This window comes from Grus americana, chromosome 8 (assembly GCF_028858705.1).
Source record: "Grus americana isolate bGruAme1 chromosome 8, bGruAme1.mat, whole genome shotgun sequence".
Taxonomy (NCBI): Eukaryota; Metazoa; Chordata; class Aves; order Gruiformes; family Gruidae; genus Grus; species Grus americana.
The window spans coordinates 5,962,703-5,978,094 of NC_072859.1; the positions used below are offsets into that span (position 1 = coordinate 5,962,703).

Here is a 15,392-nt window from a genome sequence, read left to right on the forward strand (position 1 = left end):
ACTCACAAGCAGGAACCTTTTAATTAAGCGTTTCACATGACAACTACGAACCTGTGGTTGTATTTTTGGTTTATACTACCTGGTATAATTTTGCTGTTTTCTCAGTTCCCCGAAAGAAAACATCTTTACTGTTAGCCTTCTCCCTTTTAGAGTAGCTAGTTCTTCATATCAGGTTTCATTTACTGTAAATGGATCTGAAATGTCTTATAGATAGAATTCTGAATAATTGAGCAAAATTGCCGGTAGTCAGTGTTCAGCCCTTTGGCAGGGTTATAAATTTCATTTCTTTTTCAATATTTCTGTACACAGCTGCACTTCTTCGTTAATGTTTCCCCAGGCAAGTTTATCTACTTTTCCAGTAGGGCTTGCTTGCTTTGAATGCTGTCTTTTTCTGATCATTCTTGCTGAAGGTTGTAGAAATAAGTAAACTTGCCAAAAACTTAAGTACCCTGGAGGAAAAGTACCTTTGACCCTTACACTTGTTACTATTTTATTGGCCATTTCTTATTCTTCCTGGTTTTAGTCCTACCATAACAGAGAAATAAAAAGTCTTCATCTGGATTTCAGTGCTCATGTGAAGACTACCTGAGTGATATAGTATGGCCAAGCTCTTGAGGATACCGGCACTGATGAGAATGCAAAACTGTGTTAGTAAGGTTTTCATTACAATAGTGGGTATGTACCTCTCAGATTGGATATGGATATACTAACAATTGCTTTTTCAAAGTATGAGAAAGCTTCTAGTTTAGTGATAGCTCTTGTAAAACGGATGCAGTACAGACTACTGACATCTGTGACTTAGCGAAGCTCGAATTCTATTACCAACTGCCAAATGAATACTGTTTAAAAAAAACCAAAAAAACCAGCTTTTTTTGGAGTTGTGAACTGAGGAAATAATTTGTGAGCTGTTTAAGTACCTTATTCATAGAAAGATAATGTGATAAAGCCAGTAAAACAGCCATAAAAGCCAGTTGCTGCACAAGAGCTAGTTAGACAGCTGTCTAATTAATGGTTAGGAAACCTTGGCTCAAATGAAAAAGAATTGCAGTGCATAAGTAGCATGAAGATGAGAGTTAACTGATAAAGTCACCATCAGCATTGGGAAGTCTTATCCTGTACCTTATGTGTTGTGCTGCATTTTGATCAAAACAGGTAGCTGTGCACAGATGGGACAATTACAATTATGGTGGAGAAAAAGAGCAAAAATCTGAAAGATAATTAAGTTTGAGAGATACTGGAAATGGGATTCACACCAGTAGTTTCAATACCAGTGTGAGACACACAGATGTCTTTTCAGTTCCCACTGTGTTAGAGACATCATTTTATTTCAAAACTCAATCTGTTTAGTCAGTTAGTGGGTAAGAGACAAGTTGGACTACAAAAGCTATGGCTTGTAATCCTGTATTTTCAACAAGCTGCTTACCAAGCCAAAGAGAAGCCCAAGTGTAAATATTTTTGGTGATTTTATTTCCATATTCTTCCTTTTGGCAGTCATCTAATACTGTCCTGAATGCATAGTCGGTGTGCCGTTTCATGTAACGGTCCTTTGTTCAGTCTTGTACTAACTTTCTAGCAAAATTACACCAGCCCTTTAAGGGGTCTGGTTTGAATAGTAACGGAAATTATTATTGTAATATATTCTCTAATAGTCCAGTTATATTGTTGTTACAAACCCGGGTGTTTTAAGTTCTTTGTAAGGTTGAAGGCTGCTTTAGAAAGGGCCAAGTTATAGCTGAAACAGGTGAGATCTTAAGGTGTAGCTGCTGCTGTTGCAAATTTATAGTTGGCTTTATCCCCCTGCAGCTTAGAAAAACAAAGTTTCCAGGGGATCTGTTGAATGCCTGCATGTTTTGTATATTTTGGGGAAAAAGAATCCTATTCAATGAGTATGAAGTAGGACATGGTTGTTTTTTGCTAAGGATTCTACAGACAGCTTTCTAGCTCTAACTAATAAGGAGACTGTCTCTGTTTTAAATACCTGCTTTTAGGCTGATGACTGCTCACTTCTTTATTAAACAGCTAAAAGCCACAAAACAAGTTGGTGCCAGTATTACCCGCTGGTGTCTGGCCCTGCCGATGGAGCCGTTCAGTGTGCACAGGGTAGACAGAGTTGCAGTGAATGCTGTCCATTTTGGTTGAAGGGAGAAGTGTGGTTTCGAGTGTACAGGGCACAATTTGTGGGGCAGGGATATGTTAATGGTGCAGTGGCAGTAGAAAGGGGGGGCTGGTGAGACTGAAAGAAAAAAGAAAAATGCTTTGGGGACATGAGCTCCAAATTAAGATGCTGGCGAACCTCAGGTTGAAGAAATATTTATTTTTTTGCTTTACAGTAAATTCTTATTCCTTAGACTGCTACTGTTTAATTATTTGACTGTTTATTACTTTTTGACTCACTTTTCCATTTTATACTTCAGCTTAGCCACGGTGGTGTAAATATTTGAGGTAGAATTAAGGGAGGTGCAGCTGTATAAATCCATTGCTTTTTTTTTCCACCTGGTTATCTAAGAAGGATTCTTTATTCTTTGCCCTAGTCTCTGAAAGCGCTACGAAGTAAGTTCGCATTAGGATATGCATTTCTTTTCTTTTCGATTCCAATTAAGCTTTGTCAGATGGATGCTGGAAAAAAGAATATTGCTTAATTTGGAAACAATTTACAAATAAAGGTAATTTTAAAAATGTTTAGGTGAAACAAGGAATTTTTCTCAGAGGTGTTCTTATGACAGTTAAATATCAAGTTTTCTATATCTGAAAAAAGAGCGTGAGAGCATGTTTTGTAAAGGAAACAGGTCTCAAGGGTTCTGGAACTGCATTGCATGTGTAATAAAAATGCAGAAATAGATCTTGAGATATGTGGGGTTCAACAAACGCATTTTTTTTGCACTTTGAATGGAAGAAAAGTAACTTAAACTAGCCTGAGGTTCCCCCGCAGGAGAACTTTCTCTCTTGTGCGGGACTGGCAGATTCACCCTCCCCTCTGCAAGTTCCTGAGCGGCTGCTGGTGTGAGTTGTGCTACACGGTTCCTGGCAGTAATGTTGGTTTTGGCCTCTCCTGAGGCTGGTTGTCGGTGGATTAGGGAGTTTGAGGCAAGTCTGTCTGCCGCATCTGAGAGTGGTTTGAATAAAGTGAAGTACTGGGCCCTAGGAGCTTTTGATGAGAAAGGACTTCTGCTTGTATGTGTTCTGTTAGTTTTATTTTACAGAAGAATGCTAAAGAATAAGTATGCTCCCAAAGACAGCAAGAAGAAGCAACTTTATTATAGTGTGTGGAGGAACTATTAATGATAAAAGCGCTGGAGCAGACTTTGTGAGAAAACAAGTAGGGTTTCAACACAGGAACTTTAATCCCCCAGCGTTCATTTTGGACAGTAGAATTATTCTCCTACTGATGCAGTGCTTAACAGAGGCTTAGCTATTTTTTCAGTGAGGAAAATTATTCTGGCAGCCCAGAGAGACACTGCTAAGCCAAGTTGGAAGGCTTAAATATAATTCCTTCTAAAAATTCAGATTAAGGAACAATTTATGAAGTGCTGCTTGAACCAACATGGCTTCAAGGAAAATCAGATTATGGGAATATTCTTTAATAACCAAAATGCCCACATTTTATTTTTTTCATCTCAGACAGAAACTTAGTTTTTCTTTTCACAATGAGAGTCTCTGTCCAGGAGCTCTATGGGAAGTGCGCTGTCCTCACAGTAGGTACACAGCAGGAAAACTTGTAGTACAGCAAGCAGCCTGACAGAAGGAGTTCATGCTTGAGAAGGTCTAGGGACTGGAAAGCTGGAATTATAGTCCAGATCAAATGGGAACTTTCACACAGGGGCATGGAGAGGAGCTTGATGCAGTGGTGTTAACTGCAACTAGAAGCTCTTAAGTTAGAGTTTTATGGAAGGAGGGTAATCCATATGTCTTCACAGAGAAGAGAGAAGGAGTTGGGGAATATTTTATAATTTCACTTCATTGAGTTTCTCTGTATTCCTCAAAGAAGCACAATGAGGTGTGGTTCTTAATCATCTGGTTGTAAATTTTCTACCTTGACAACCTTGCCTGAGAGAGGAGTAAATCTTTTTATATAAAGCTGTGTGTTAATAAGTTTAGTATTTTGAAGTACTTGTTAACAAGTCCAACATCTCAACACACAGGAGAACTGAAGTATTTTTTTGGGTACTGTCCCCGGGCAAGGTCTTTCGTCTACATGCAAAAGCTCCCATGGCTGTGCAGGGGGTAAAAAGTTATCTTCTAACTACCATGCCAGTGTCTTAATTGCAAGATGATCATTCACTGTTTTTAAAAGATGGTTTTCTCCTGTAGGGTTCTTCAAGTGATTGAGGAATGAGAAATACATTAGTCATACATTAAAAACATATCTCTTCTAATCATATTTTCAACTTGTTATCTAGGATCTAGGGTAAACATAAACACAAAACTTCCATTCAGCTCTTCATTGCTCAGGGAATGAAGTTCTTTAATATATGTAAATGAACTCAATAGATGTCAGGAATGGTAGAAAATATCAAGTTTCCCTATCTTTGTGTAATCAGGATGCTTGTTTAAATGATGAATAAGAATAAATTCAAGGTTTAGTATTGCTCATGTGACTATGGGGTTTTTTTTTTAAATATATGCAGCTGATAACTCAAAAAACCAGAGAGGTTATGGTTGGCTTGCTTCATGTAAGAAAATGTTGTGAACACTTAAAATTTTTGGTTTCAATATTAAAATATTAAACCACATTTAGAAGAGGGAGCTATCCAGGAATTTGTATTGGCTGGGTTAAGGAGCCTGAATGAGAAAAGTTAGTGCATTGTAGCTCTTCGCTGTAGAAACCAAATTAGTGGCTTGTTTATTGGAGTTTGTGACCCATGATTTGGTCATAGTAGGAGTTACTTTTTTTGTAAGAGTTGAGCAATGGCATCTAACATAAATGTCATAAATAATTTTCTAAGTTTTGTCATTTCCAGTGCTATTAATTAGAATGCCAGCCTTTTGGTTTCCTTTTTTTCACTTAGCAGTGAGCAAGCACTCTTAAAATGGTAAAATTCAGTTAAGTGTTGGACTTATTCCTAAGTTAATGTTTAAAAAAAATTTTGTCAAAGGTATTTTTAAACTCTTATGTGAGGTACATTGTCACACCTACAAACCCAAATAGCTTCTTATCCATCAGCTTAGGTATTCGGCTATCAGTCGCTTGCCTCTTTTGAATTGTGAACAATGTTTTAAGTGCTTGGAACTCTTAATGGAAATTGCAAGCTCTCTAAGAAAGGAACCTCAGTAAGGATTGCTCTTGAACAAGTGGTAATGTGATAGAGTGTTACTGAAGAGTGATACTAAGCAGCAAGATATGTAAACCAAACAAGAAAAAAACCCCACCACACTAATATCCATGTCATACTAGAAGAAAGAAGTCTCTCTGTTAAAACTTCCTGGGTGGTTTTTTTAGTTCTTAGTTGCTTTTTTTTATATTATAATGTTCTTAATTGCAAATTATAATTGCATGTGTGGTTCCCCCCCATATTAGTATACCGTTCCCTATTTAAAATACATGCATTTGTTTTGATGCGAATTGTGGTGCAAAGTTACAATAACAGTCTTTGTTTCACAGATAGTGAGTGTTGATCCTATCTTGAAGTAATAATTGGTTTAGAAGTCACTACTGAAGCAAGTAATGTTCTAATTTAGCTAAGGCAGTTCAGGTTAAGATGACAAATTCTGGAGCTCTGTGAAGAAAGACAGCACTTTTAAGCATTCTCTCTTCTATGTGAACAATGAATCAGTTTCCTGGCTCACTTTTATTGTACTGATCTTGTAATCTTGTTATAGTGAGGAGGATTTGCACTGAAATGTTAATAACTATTGAAATGCCTGGGTCTCTTGTAAGGATGTCTTATTATACCCTATATTCAAATTTTATTGAAGTGTAGATTCTTTTGGTTTCACCTTCCCCACCCCAACCAATCGTCTGATTCATTGCTTCTATTGGGAAGCATAGCCATACTCATTCAGCTACGTATTTACCTAAAATAACACATATCTGAGAAAGTTTGGTAGACTTTAGCAGACAAACGGGAGACTAGAGATTGAGTTCTATGGCTGGTGTTTCAGGGCTGGGTTCTTCACCTTGGAAATCAAAAGGAAGAGTTAACTCTTGCAGTAACATGTGGCTGCTCTGTGGTCAGGATTGGATTGGGTGAGAGAAATGAATCCACGTGTTTCTTCTGTCTCTGTGTCTCTTGAGTGTTCTCTGCAGGTAAGAAAATGTAATTCTTTGGTGCTTGTGCCTGCACAGCCATGGATAGACAAAGGGTTAGATGATTTACAGAACTGGGATAGATTTGCTCCTTTCCAGTGAGTGGGAAGCTAAAAATAACATGCCCATCCAAATATCAGGCAAGTTTGTCCTAGACAGTGGTACAGACTTTCTGTATTTAGATAAATGCTGCCCTCATAGGGAAGTCCTTTTCTTAGGCATTCTCAATTTATCATCTTAAACTTTTAAGTAAGATTTAGAAATAAACAAACTTGTGCCTTAACTCCTTTTAGGTTAAGTGTTCTCTGAACACATCTTGATTATTAGCTTCAAGTCCATTTTAACTCTAGAAATTAGTTAGCCAGATTTGCCCTGCACCCTTCTTAAATATTCTGCTTTTGGAGAAAAATCTTTTTCCCCCCTACTTGTCAGATGCCTTTCCTTGCCCCAGTAAAGACATGCCTTGCCTATTTGTCTCTTCAAAAGAGCCTTATAAGTAGATATCTCAAATAAGAGGGCATACCACTATATTGTCAAGATGAAACTGTATTTGCCTCCCCAAGTACAGTGTAACATAACCCAAACTGACATCTACAACATGTTCGGAAGCTTCTAATGCTCTTCTGTGTGCAATGTAAAGATCCGGCTGTACCCTTCACCTATAGCAGAGCATTGTCAGGCATGTTGTGGCTTCTGGCAAGGTCGTGCTCCTGCCACTCTCCAAGGGTCCTTGTCCTTTCGCAGATAACCTGTTCAAGTTAGGAAAAGGTAGGAAATAGCTCAAAAAATTAGCAGCATTCTGTGCACTTGTTCAAAATCCTTCAAAAGCAAAGTTTTATTAACCCCTGTTGGAATAGTTTATGTTGTCTGGGCACACTTTCACAAATTTGTCCACTTCCCTTGCTAGGAGTGACTTGTTGCTGTCGGTACTTTTTGTGGCAAGATAAAACTACCCCTCTTGGAAAACAGGCCTCGTGTGAAGATTTCTGTGTTTCTGACCTTGATCTAAAAAAAAAATTTATATATATATATAAAATTGCTGAAAGAATCTTTTAATTTTAGGAAAAGAAACCATTTTTATTCCCTTGAATAAGTCATTTTTTCATAGGCATTATAATAAGAATAGAATGGTTTCAGTTAGCAAGGTTGCTTTCAGTTTGAAAGGCGTCTTTTGTTTTTAGCAAAAGTTTATTATATATATTTTACTGTAGTTGCTATGGGTGCAGAGGAATAGAGAAGTTATGTTGAAGGCAAAGAGCATCTTGGCCTACTATATTCCTGATTTTCTGTTATTAGTAATTGCTGCTGCTTAAAACAAATTTGGGGGGGGTAAGTATGTCTGAATTCTTGAATTCATTTGAACTTTTAAGGTGCAGTGTAATCTGTCAAGACAGATGCTGCAGCTGATCAGTTGACTGTTAAACCACATTTAAAAATGGTAGTTTGGAGATTAATTTTTAAGTTGGCATTTAAATAGCTTATGGATATTAATGAATAGCAGGTACAAATCATATGCCTCGTATCACATGTGAGTGTATGTTACAGGACCAAGAGTGTCTTGTTTGTCTAAAAGTTTTTACAGGATTTACTGTTAAAAAGGTGTTCAGACATGCACGTTACTGAATGTATATTGTCATCTTTGTAGTTGAGTATGTGGATTCATTAAATTGGTCTGATTTAATCTCACTTTAACCCAAGACTAGAAAAATCTAATATAGCTTTAAAACATCATTGTCTGGAAGAAGGAGCAGCCAACTAAAGCAGAGCCCAGGCCAGAAAGTCTGTAAAATGGGAACTCATAAAGGGCTTTTTACTTCTGTGATGTTGTACTGCAAAATACCAGATGATTGTGTCCAGCATGTTGGTTACAGAAACTGGGACTGATTATATAAATTTTTTTATGGTCATGTTTGATTGCTAGAATTCATACCTAAAAATAGATTTAGAGGTCAGGGAGATCTGCTACAAAATGAAGATTTGGTCGTCTTTAGCAAAAGACATGACTTCTTGTCTCATTAGAGCAGGTGCCTCTCTTTGCACCTGCTTTCTTTCAACTAGAGCATCCTAGTTAAAATTTTCTGCAAGGTTGACTGTATCTGAGAAGCTATTCTGCTATCCAGCAATGGCATTGAATGGAAATTGCAATTTGTGAGAGTCACAAAGCTGTCAGTGTGTACCGCTGAGTGTATAAATGGGGGAACCGCCGTTTTCAAGGAAATGGGAATAAAGCTATGCAGCTTGCAAGCTTGCATCCGATGAAACCGAACAAGGTCCCTGGATTCATTGTCAAAAGGGTATTTGTCATATCTAACTCAGACAGCACTGGTGTTTCTGGGCTACCTACATACTCTTTGAAGGAGACAGTCTCTTTCTTTTGGATCCGTAGGCAGATGGCAATCCTAAATTGTATGCTTAAAAAAAAGGTTCTGTGAATATGTTTCAAAATGCAAAACCTGATCTTTGGCTCTGTGAGTTCCTCTCTACCCTTTTCAAAGCTAAACAGACATCCCAGAATGAAAATGTACTTACTGGTTCTCACTTGCTGAAAGTGAGATGGCTGTATTTAATTTTAACTGTTGCTGTCCAATTGAACAATTACTTAGCTTAGTTATTCAGATATGGTTCAAGTATTGACTGAAACAATTTTAGGGATGTTTCAATAAAATTGTGTAATACCTAGACTAAGATTCAGAGTTTGAAGAGAAACTGCCCTTGAACAACTGTAGTTAGTTCCTTGTGTTCTTGGATAGCTTATTATGTAGTGTTTCTGAGTTCAAGCTCTGACTTTCATATGTAAAGTGCAGGGTTATGCTCCTGAGAATAATTTCTCATAATTTGTTTATTTTATTACATGTAAAGTTTGGAGAACTTTTTATTCTCTGGTTTTGCAGGATGGCTCTGTGGTAGGAGCTGAAACCTCTGAAATTAGCTACAAAATGAAAGTCAAATAATAAAAGGAAATAGAACAAATACAGTTCTCGTGCAGCACAGCAACTTAATGGAATGCAAGGTTAAGTTTGAGCTTAACTTCTGATTTTTTTTTAATTATTATTTCAGGGTCAGATAACACTAATGGATGTCCCTGTGTTTAAAGCAATTCAGCCAGAGGTAAGTAGTTCATTGGGTTTGTTTTCAAATTTAAATGAAAAAAAGTTATGCCAGTGTACAAATTCTGGAACTGCAAAGTGTAAGTATGTCAATAAATCTTAATTTGTGTCCCAGTTCATATAGCTCTGAAGCAGATGGCTTTATAACACACAAATATCTGGAACTAGTAGTTTGTTTGAGGAATGAAGTATTGATATTTAATTATGTTCAGCTAGGGCTAGAGATTAAGTATCTGGGTTTTAATATTTCTGAAAGATAAACATCTTGATTTGACTATTCTGATCATAATGTTTTAGGTTTCAGCTCCTGATGCCTCATGCCATACCTCATCCTGTCCTGTGTTTCCCTAACTGGTTCATATATTTTTTTTTTTGGAAAAAGAAAAATGGCTGTAGTGGCATCTTGTATTCAAGATGGGTGTGATCTGTGCATATATTGGGATAATATATTGATGATTTGTGTTCTCTGTTTTGTTTTTATATAATGTCACATTCCTTTCTGTTTGCAGCCTGAGCTGAACTGACGTTTTCAGGATTTTCACAGTGACTATAATAAGTGATGAATTGGTTTATCCTTATTTCTCTGATTAGCATTTTCCTGTGGGCATTGTTTTACACTTTTGAAGGTTTATTTTTCAGTTTATTGTCCGCTTTATCAGTAGTGTTAAAGTCTTCTTTAGCTCGTCAGTCACCTTAAACTATTATAAGCTATTTTATTGGTAGCAGGCTTTTGTCATGTCACTCCTGTGGCACGCTGAAGAATGTTTTGCATCAAGTAGAGAAACCTGCTGAATCTCTTGGTTGTGGTTATTGATTTCATCACTTGTGTACCCACAGATTTTTTGAAGGCTTCCTTTTGATCTGTGCTTGAAAACATTGTCATGACTTGGCTTTCATGATTTCGGCAATCCCAACCCATCTGAACTTGTGTGGGGTTTTTGGGTTGGTGTTTTTTTGTGGGGGGTTTTTGGTTGGGTGGGGTTTTTTGTTTGTTTGTTGGTTTGTTGTTGGGTTTTGTTTTTTTAAAAATCTTTGAAAGGGCCTCCCATTTGATCTCTCTGGCTTATTTTTTCTGGGCATCCTTAGAGTCTTTTGGCTAGAAGAATATGTTTATCCTGATCTTCTAATAGGATCTCTTTTTTTAAAGCTCTTTTCCAAAACTTTGAAGTATTTCACCCTTTTATCTGATTATTTTAAATATTTTCCTTATATGTGTATGTTTGTACTTCTTTTTCTAATGTTAAGCATTACTGCTATGTAGGGTTCTTTCTTCCCTGAGCGTTGAAGTTGAATAAGCTCTGGGTGCTTTTATGCAGTGCCTCATCTCTTGTGACAGTGGGCTTCAAAGGACTGGATATCGAAAAATCAAACCACCAATTTAACTAGTTAGGACTTTTCCTAATGATGTGCTGATAAAGAAATTCCACTGCTTGAGCTTGATGTGATAGTTTATTCTTTGCAGTCTGCTGCCAGCACTGCACAGGATGAGCAGTCAGCTGTGTAACAACCACAAGGAAGCAAGCAAATCAGATATAGCAGCAGTGATCCAATACTCCATACCTCATGATTAGTTGCTCTTTTAATGCTACCTCCTGTATCTTAGATTAAGTTGTGTGAGCAGACCTACGGAAAGTCTCTGGGAGATGAGAAGACATGTCAAGAAAGCGCATTTAATTTTGTTGGCTGGTCTAACACATTATTGTAAACCATAAATGGAAAAGCAGAATAAAATAATGAAACTTATCTAAAAGGAAAACTGTGAGAAAGTAGGTGAATATATCTAAAAAGTAATTCCTTTTAAGAAATTTGTGTGTACTGCATAAGAAAAAAATGTGATGCCTTCACTGAAAGATATGCATAGGAGGAAGGGTAGCTGTTTTGACACTTCTCAAGTGTTTGCACAAAAGCAATTGCAGGCGCTGACAGTGTGCAAGTGTTATCTGTCCATCAGTGCTTCTTCGCAGGTAGACAGAGGTCTGTCATCTTGTATCTGATGTGCCTCTAAATGGCGTTAAACCCCTATGGAAAAGGTGTGTACAGATTAACTCTCAGGGCAGAAGCTAGACACAATTAAAATGCTTTCCTCCTGTTTTGCAGATGGGGAACACAGACGTGGAATATTTAGTTTGCCTAAAGGTGTCTTTACAGCAGAGTAATGAAGTGTTGTAGGTTTGAGTTTATTTGAAGTATCTACCAGACTCTGTGTGTCATATCCATATGTTGAATCAAGTTGTGAATCGTTATAGATACCTTGACATGTGCACTCAAATGTTGTTGAATTTATAATTAGAAAACAAAACATTAAGATAATTTCACCTGTATGAAAGGGCTTCTGAACTGAGGCTTTAATGAGTGACTAAAAGGCATTGATAGAATTTGGTTTTTATATCAGTGCTCTATTTAGAATTATATTTCACATCCCTCACCCAGATGCATCGTGGGACCTGAACAACAACGTCTTTCCCAGTGTGCCAAGATTTGAAAACTGTGTGTTTATTATAGATTGTTGTAACTCACCAACAAATCTTGATTGTATAGGCAGTGAATCTTGGTCTGCTTCCCCAGCTCTGTAGAATGGTATATAAATTAATATTTTTAGCCTTCAATGTGTTTTCATTTGTTTTCCTAAATAAGGGTTCTGAGAGATGTATTCCAAGACACTTAATTTTTAAAGTAACTGGAGATGAGCTTTCACCATTTTTAGCAAGTGTGTGAGCAGTATTCTTTAAATATCAGTTTTTCTTGACTATCTAAATTATTGTGTTGCATTGTCTTCATTATGTTAAAATCTTTTCTTAAAGTATTGTAGGTTTGCCTTTTTTATAAAGCAACATAAGATAACCAAGATGAAATTCTGAACAAAAACTAGAGCCAAATAACACTTTTTTTACAGCAATATATAGTAATTCTTCTTCTGGCATCAAAATCAATGAACGTACTCATAGCACATGCTTATATACTTCTACAGCCTTTTGCCTCTATCTGTAGTAAATAAATATAATTCTTTCTGCCTACATTCAAATTTCCTGCAGCTATTGTGGGTTCACGTGTGTGCTAGAGTTCCTACACATCACCCACTACAACTTCCTGTTTCATACTCTTCGGAAAAACCAGACAGGGAGCTTAGTGTAGCCCACGTAACTCAGGGTTAAGGTACGGTGGATCACTTACATTTGGGGTGAGTCAGAAGCATGGACTTGAACAGTTCCCATGGCTTAGCGTATAGTGACATGATCCTCTGCCTGAGCTTTAAGCAGACTGTATCACTGCAAGTGATACTGGAAAGCACCTTTCTTCATCATTAAAAATGCCTACAAGTTACTTCTGAGAAAAGAAAGTAGAAGGAATTACTGTTTCTTTGTTTATTAATAACTAGTGGGCTGCGGTACAGAAATGAAGATAATAACACACCTCTGCTACGTGAACTTCAGTCTGTATGGAAGCAGCTGATTTGCATTTTCATTTTTGGGAAACAAAAAAAATGGAGTTCCCCAAGTCAATCATATGATTTCTGTCTATTCCCCATGAATGACAAGTGTGTTGTTTGTTGTTTTCCTTTTCTCGCAGTGGTTGTGGCTTTCTAGAGAGCAGTGATTATAAAGCAAAAAATTAGTCATAGACTTTCTCAGTTGTGCCGCTGGTAGCTGCGTTAACATTAACTAAATGCCAGATGTCCCCTTGCAGAACACATTAGCTTGCTTTTATTGGAAAATCTGATTACTTATTTTACATATTTTAACTCATTCTCCAAAATTATTTATCCATATGTACTCACGTTGAAAATCTTTACTGGGTTATTGCCTTTAACTTCTTTGTCCCCTCTGCTTCGCTAGGCTAGGCAGTAAAAAAATAATTTGCTTATTGAATATTCATCTCTACTTGTTCTGAAGTTGTATAATGGTTCCACTATTAATCCTTGCTTTTTCTCTCCTCCTATTTTTGAAACTTTCGCTTTGACCCATATGTAAAGATTTTAATGAGAAGCACAGTCTCTCCTTCTGCTGTGTAGTACAGGTAATAACTTAAGTATTCCTGTAGCATTTTTTTAAGGAAAATAAAATTCTATAGATTCAAAAAGGAATGAAAACCAAAATGAGTTATGAAGAAAGTGTAGCGTTTGTATTCTTGATCCTGAATCTTTCAGTCTTGCACATGATTTTAAATAAATTTCACAAAATAAGAAATTGGTAGTTGTAGTAATGTAGCTCCTGTGCTAGAGTTGACTGGCAGACTAAGGAAATAATCCCTGTGAATACTTCGGGTTTGAAACTCATGGTGGAAAAAGTGTAATTCTAGAGGAAGAGCAAAGAAACGTGCCTGAATTAGAGTAATGGAATGGGCAACACAGTCTATTTAATTAGCGAAGAAATGATTATTTTTATAGAAGTATAAGAATGGTTTCTGAATTCCAGTTCAGCAAATTAGTGTGCTTTATTGCAATAGTGTGTGCACAGTCAGGTCCATGCTCCTTAGGACTGTATCATACTTCTCCCAGACCAAATGCAGTGAGGGCAAAAACCTTGGTGGCTTCTCTTCTATTGGTGGCATCTTAGGGCAGAGGGAAGAGCTGTGTCAAGGGCAATGATTTTAGGCAAGTGGGTTCTAGAGGTGGGGAAGAGGATTGTGAACAACAGTTTCCCCTGAAGCAGAGTGATCAGATAATAATGCTGAGAAACTGTGGATAGGCAGCAGAGGGAAACTACTTTCTTTTCTCTTGACTAGAAACTAAAATGAGAGCTGATTGTACAGGGGAGAGAGGTTTTGCAAGCAAGATAGAGGAGCTGTGTGCAGGAGGTAGAAGAAAAGGTTCAAGTTAAAGTAACAAGATACACATGTATTTGTTTTGTGCACCTTCTTTATATTTCTTACACTAACTAAAGGGAGGGGAAAAAAGGGTTTTTGAACTCTCAAAAGTCTGTGCCTCTTCTGTGTCTGTCCCTAAACAACGGTGTAGATGTTGACTTAAGCTTTTGGAGACCCTGAACTGATAGCACAGGTCCTGAGGGCCTGTGCAGCTGTACCTCGGCACCTCTGTGAAAGGCTTTTGATGCGTATCTTTCCAGTCAGGAGCAGGACCTTTTGCTTTGCAGTATCCAGCGTGATGTGCTTTCACTCAAGAACATGGATAGAGCTAAAGGATTCTCAAATTTGTTGCCCCTAGCATTTATTGGGGCTGTTTTGTCTGTTACTTCTGCTTCCGTGCTCTGAGCATGTATAGGAGAAGCTATGCCTTTGGCCCTGCCTTTTTCATTGGGACCCTGTATACCCCAGAACCACCTCAGTCCCATACCTATCTTCTCTCTGCTGAACCCATGTATCTTTAAATTGTCTTAACCCTAAATCTGTCACTCTGCAATCAGTTTTTCTACTCTGTCTCCAGTTGACAACAACTAGTACCTCCCGTAGTCTAAGCTCATCATCTCTTTTCCCCTCAAATCGAGGAATCCAAATCTGCCTGTAACTCTCCCATCTCACTATATACCTCAACCCTGTGCCTTTGTCCAATTGTACACTTCACAAATGACTATTTCAGGTTGTGATCTTGCTGCAGTGTTGAAAGGTTTTGGGGAAGGAAGAGAAAGGAGGGTTAGTAAAAGAGTGTTGAAGCAAGTGCTCCATGCAGGTGGAGCTGGAAGCTGCTGTGCCTTTGAAGGGTTCATGTAGACCAGTAGCATGTGTAATGCTGTTTAGGGGTCACTGAGTTGGAGCAAAATGTGGTGACCTCGTAATACCTTTTGAGTGCAAGATCACAGAATGTTGCCTTTGTACAACATTTCATCTGTTAGCTTTAATGGTGGGGGGAAAATGCTAAAAACCTGCAGTAAAGTTGAAGAATATTTTTTGTCTTTTTTTTTTTTTTTTTTTAAACTTGGAAAACTTCTAATTTCAGTCAGCCCTGTTGGGTTATTCTGTATTCTTGACTAAGCTAGAATTTCAGACTTACGTGATATGGTCACATAATGTACTCATGCATATGTACACATAAAGTACAATAAAGTCTTTACCTTTTTGTGAGGCTGTATGAAAACACATTTCATTCC

The 15,392-nt window shown here is 37.4% G+C and overlaps 1 protein-coding gene across 3 annotated transcripts in view; it reads left to right on the forward strand.

Moving 5' to 3' along the window:
• The window catches only part of RALGPS2 (Ral GEF with PH domain and SH3 binding motif 2), a 122,606-nt gene that overhangs the window by 31,006 nt on the left and 76,208 nt on the right, over positions 1–15,392 (forward strand). For all 3 annotated transcript variants that reach the window (XM_054833813.1, XM_054833811.1, XM_054833812.1), the window contains exon 4: positions 9,302–9,352. In XM_054833813.1, the coding sequence (XP_054689788.1) occupies positions 9,302–9,352 (51 nt within the window). The remainder of the gene's footprint in view (positions 1–9,301; positions 9,353–15,392) is intronic.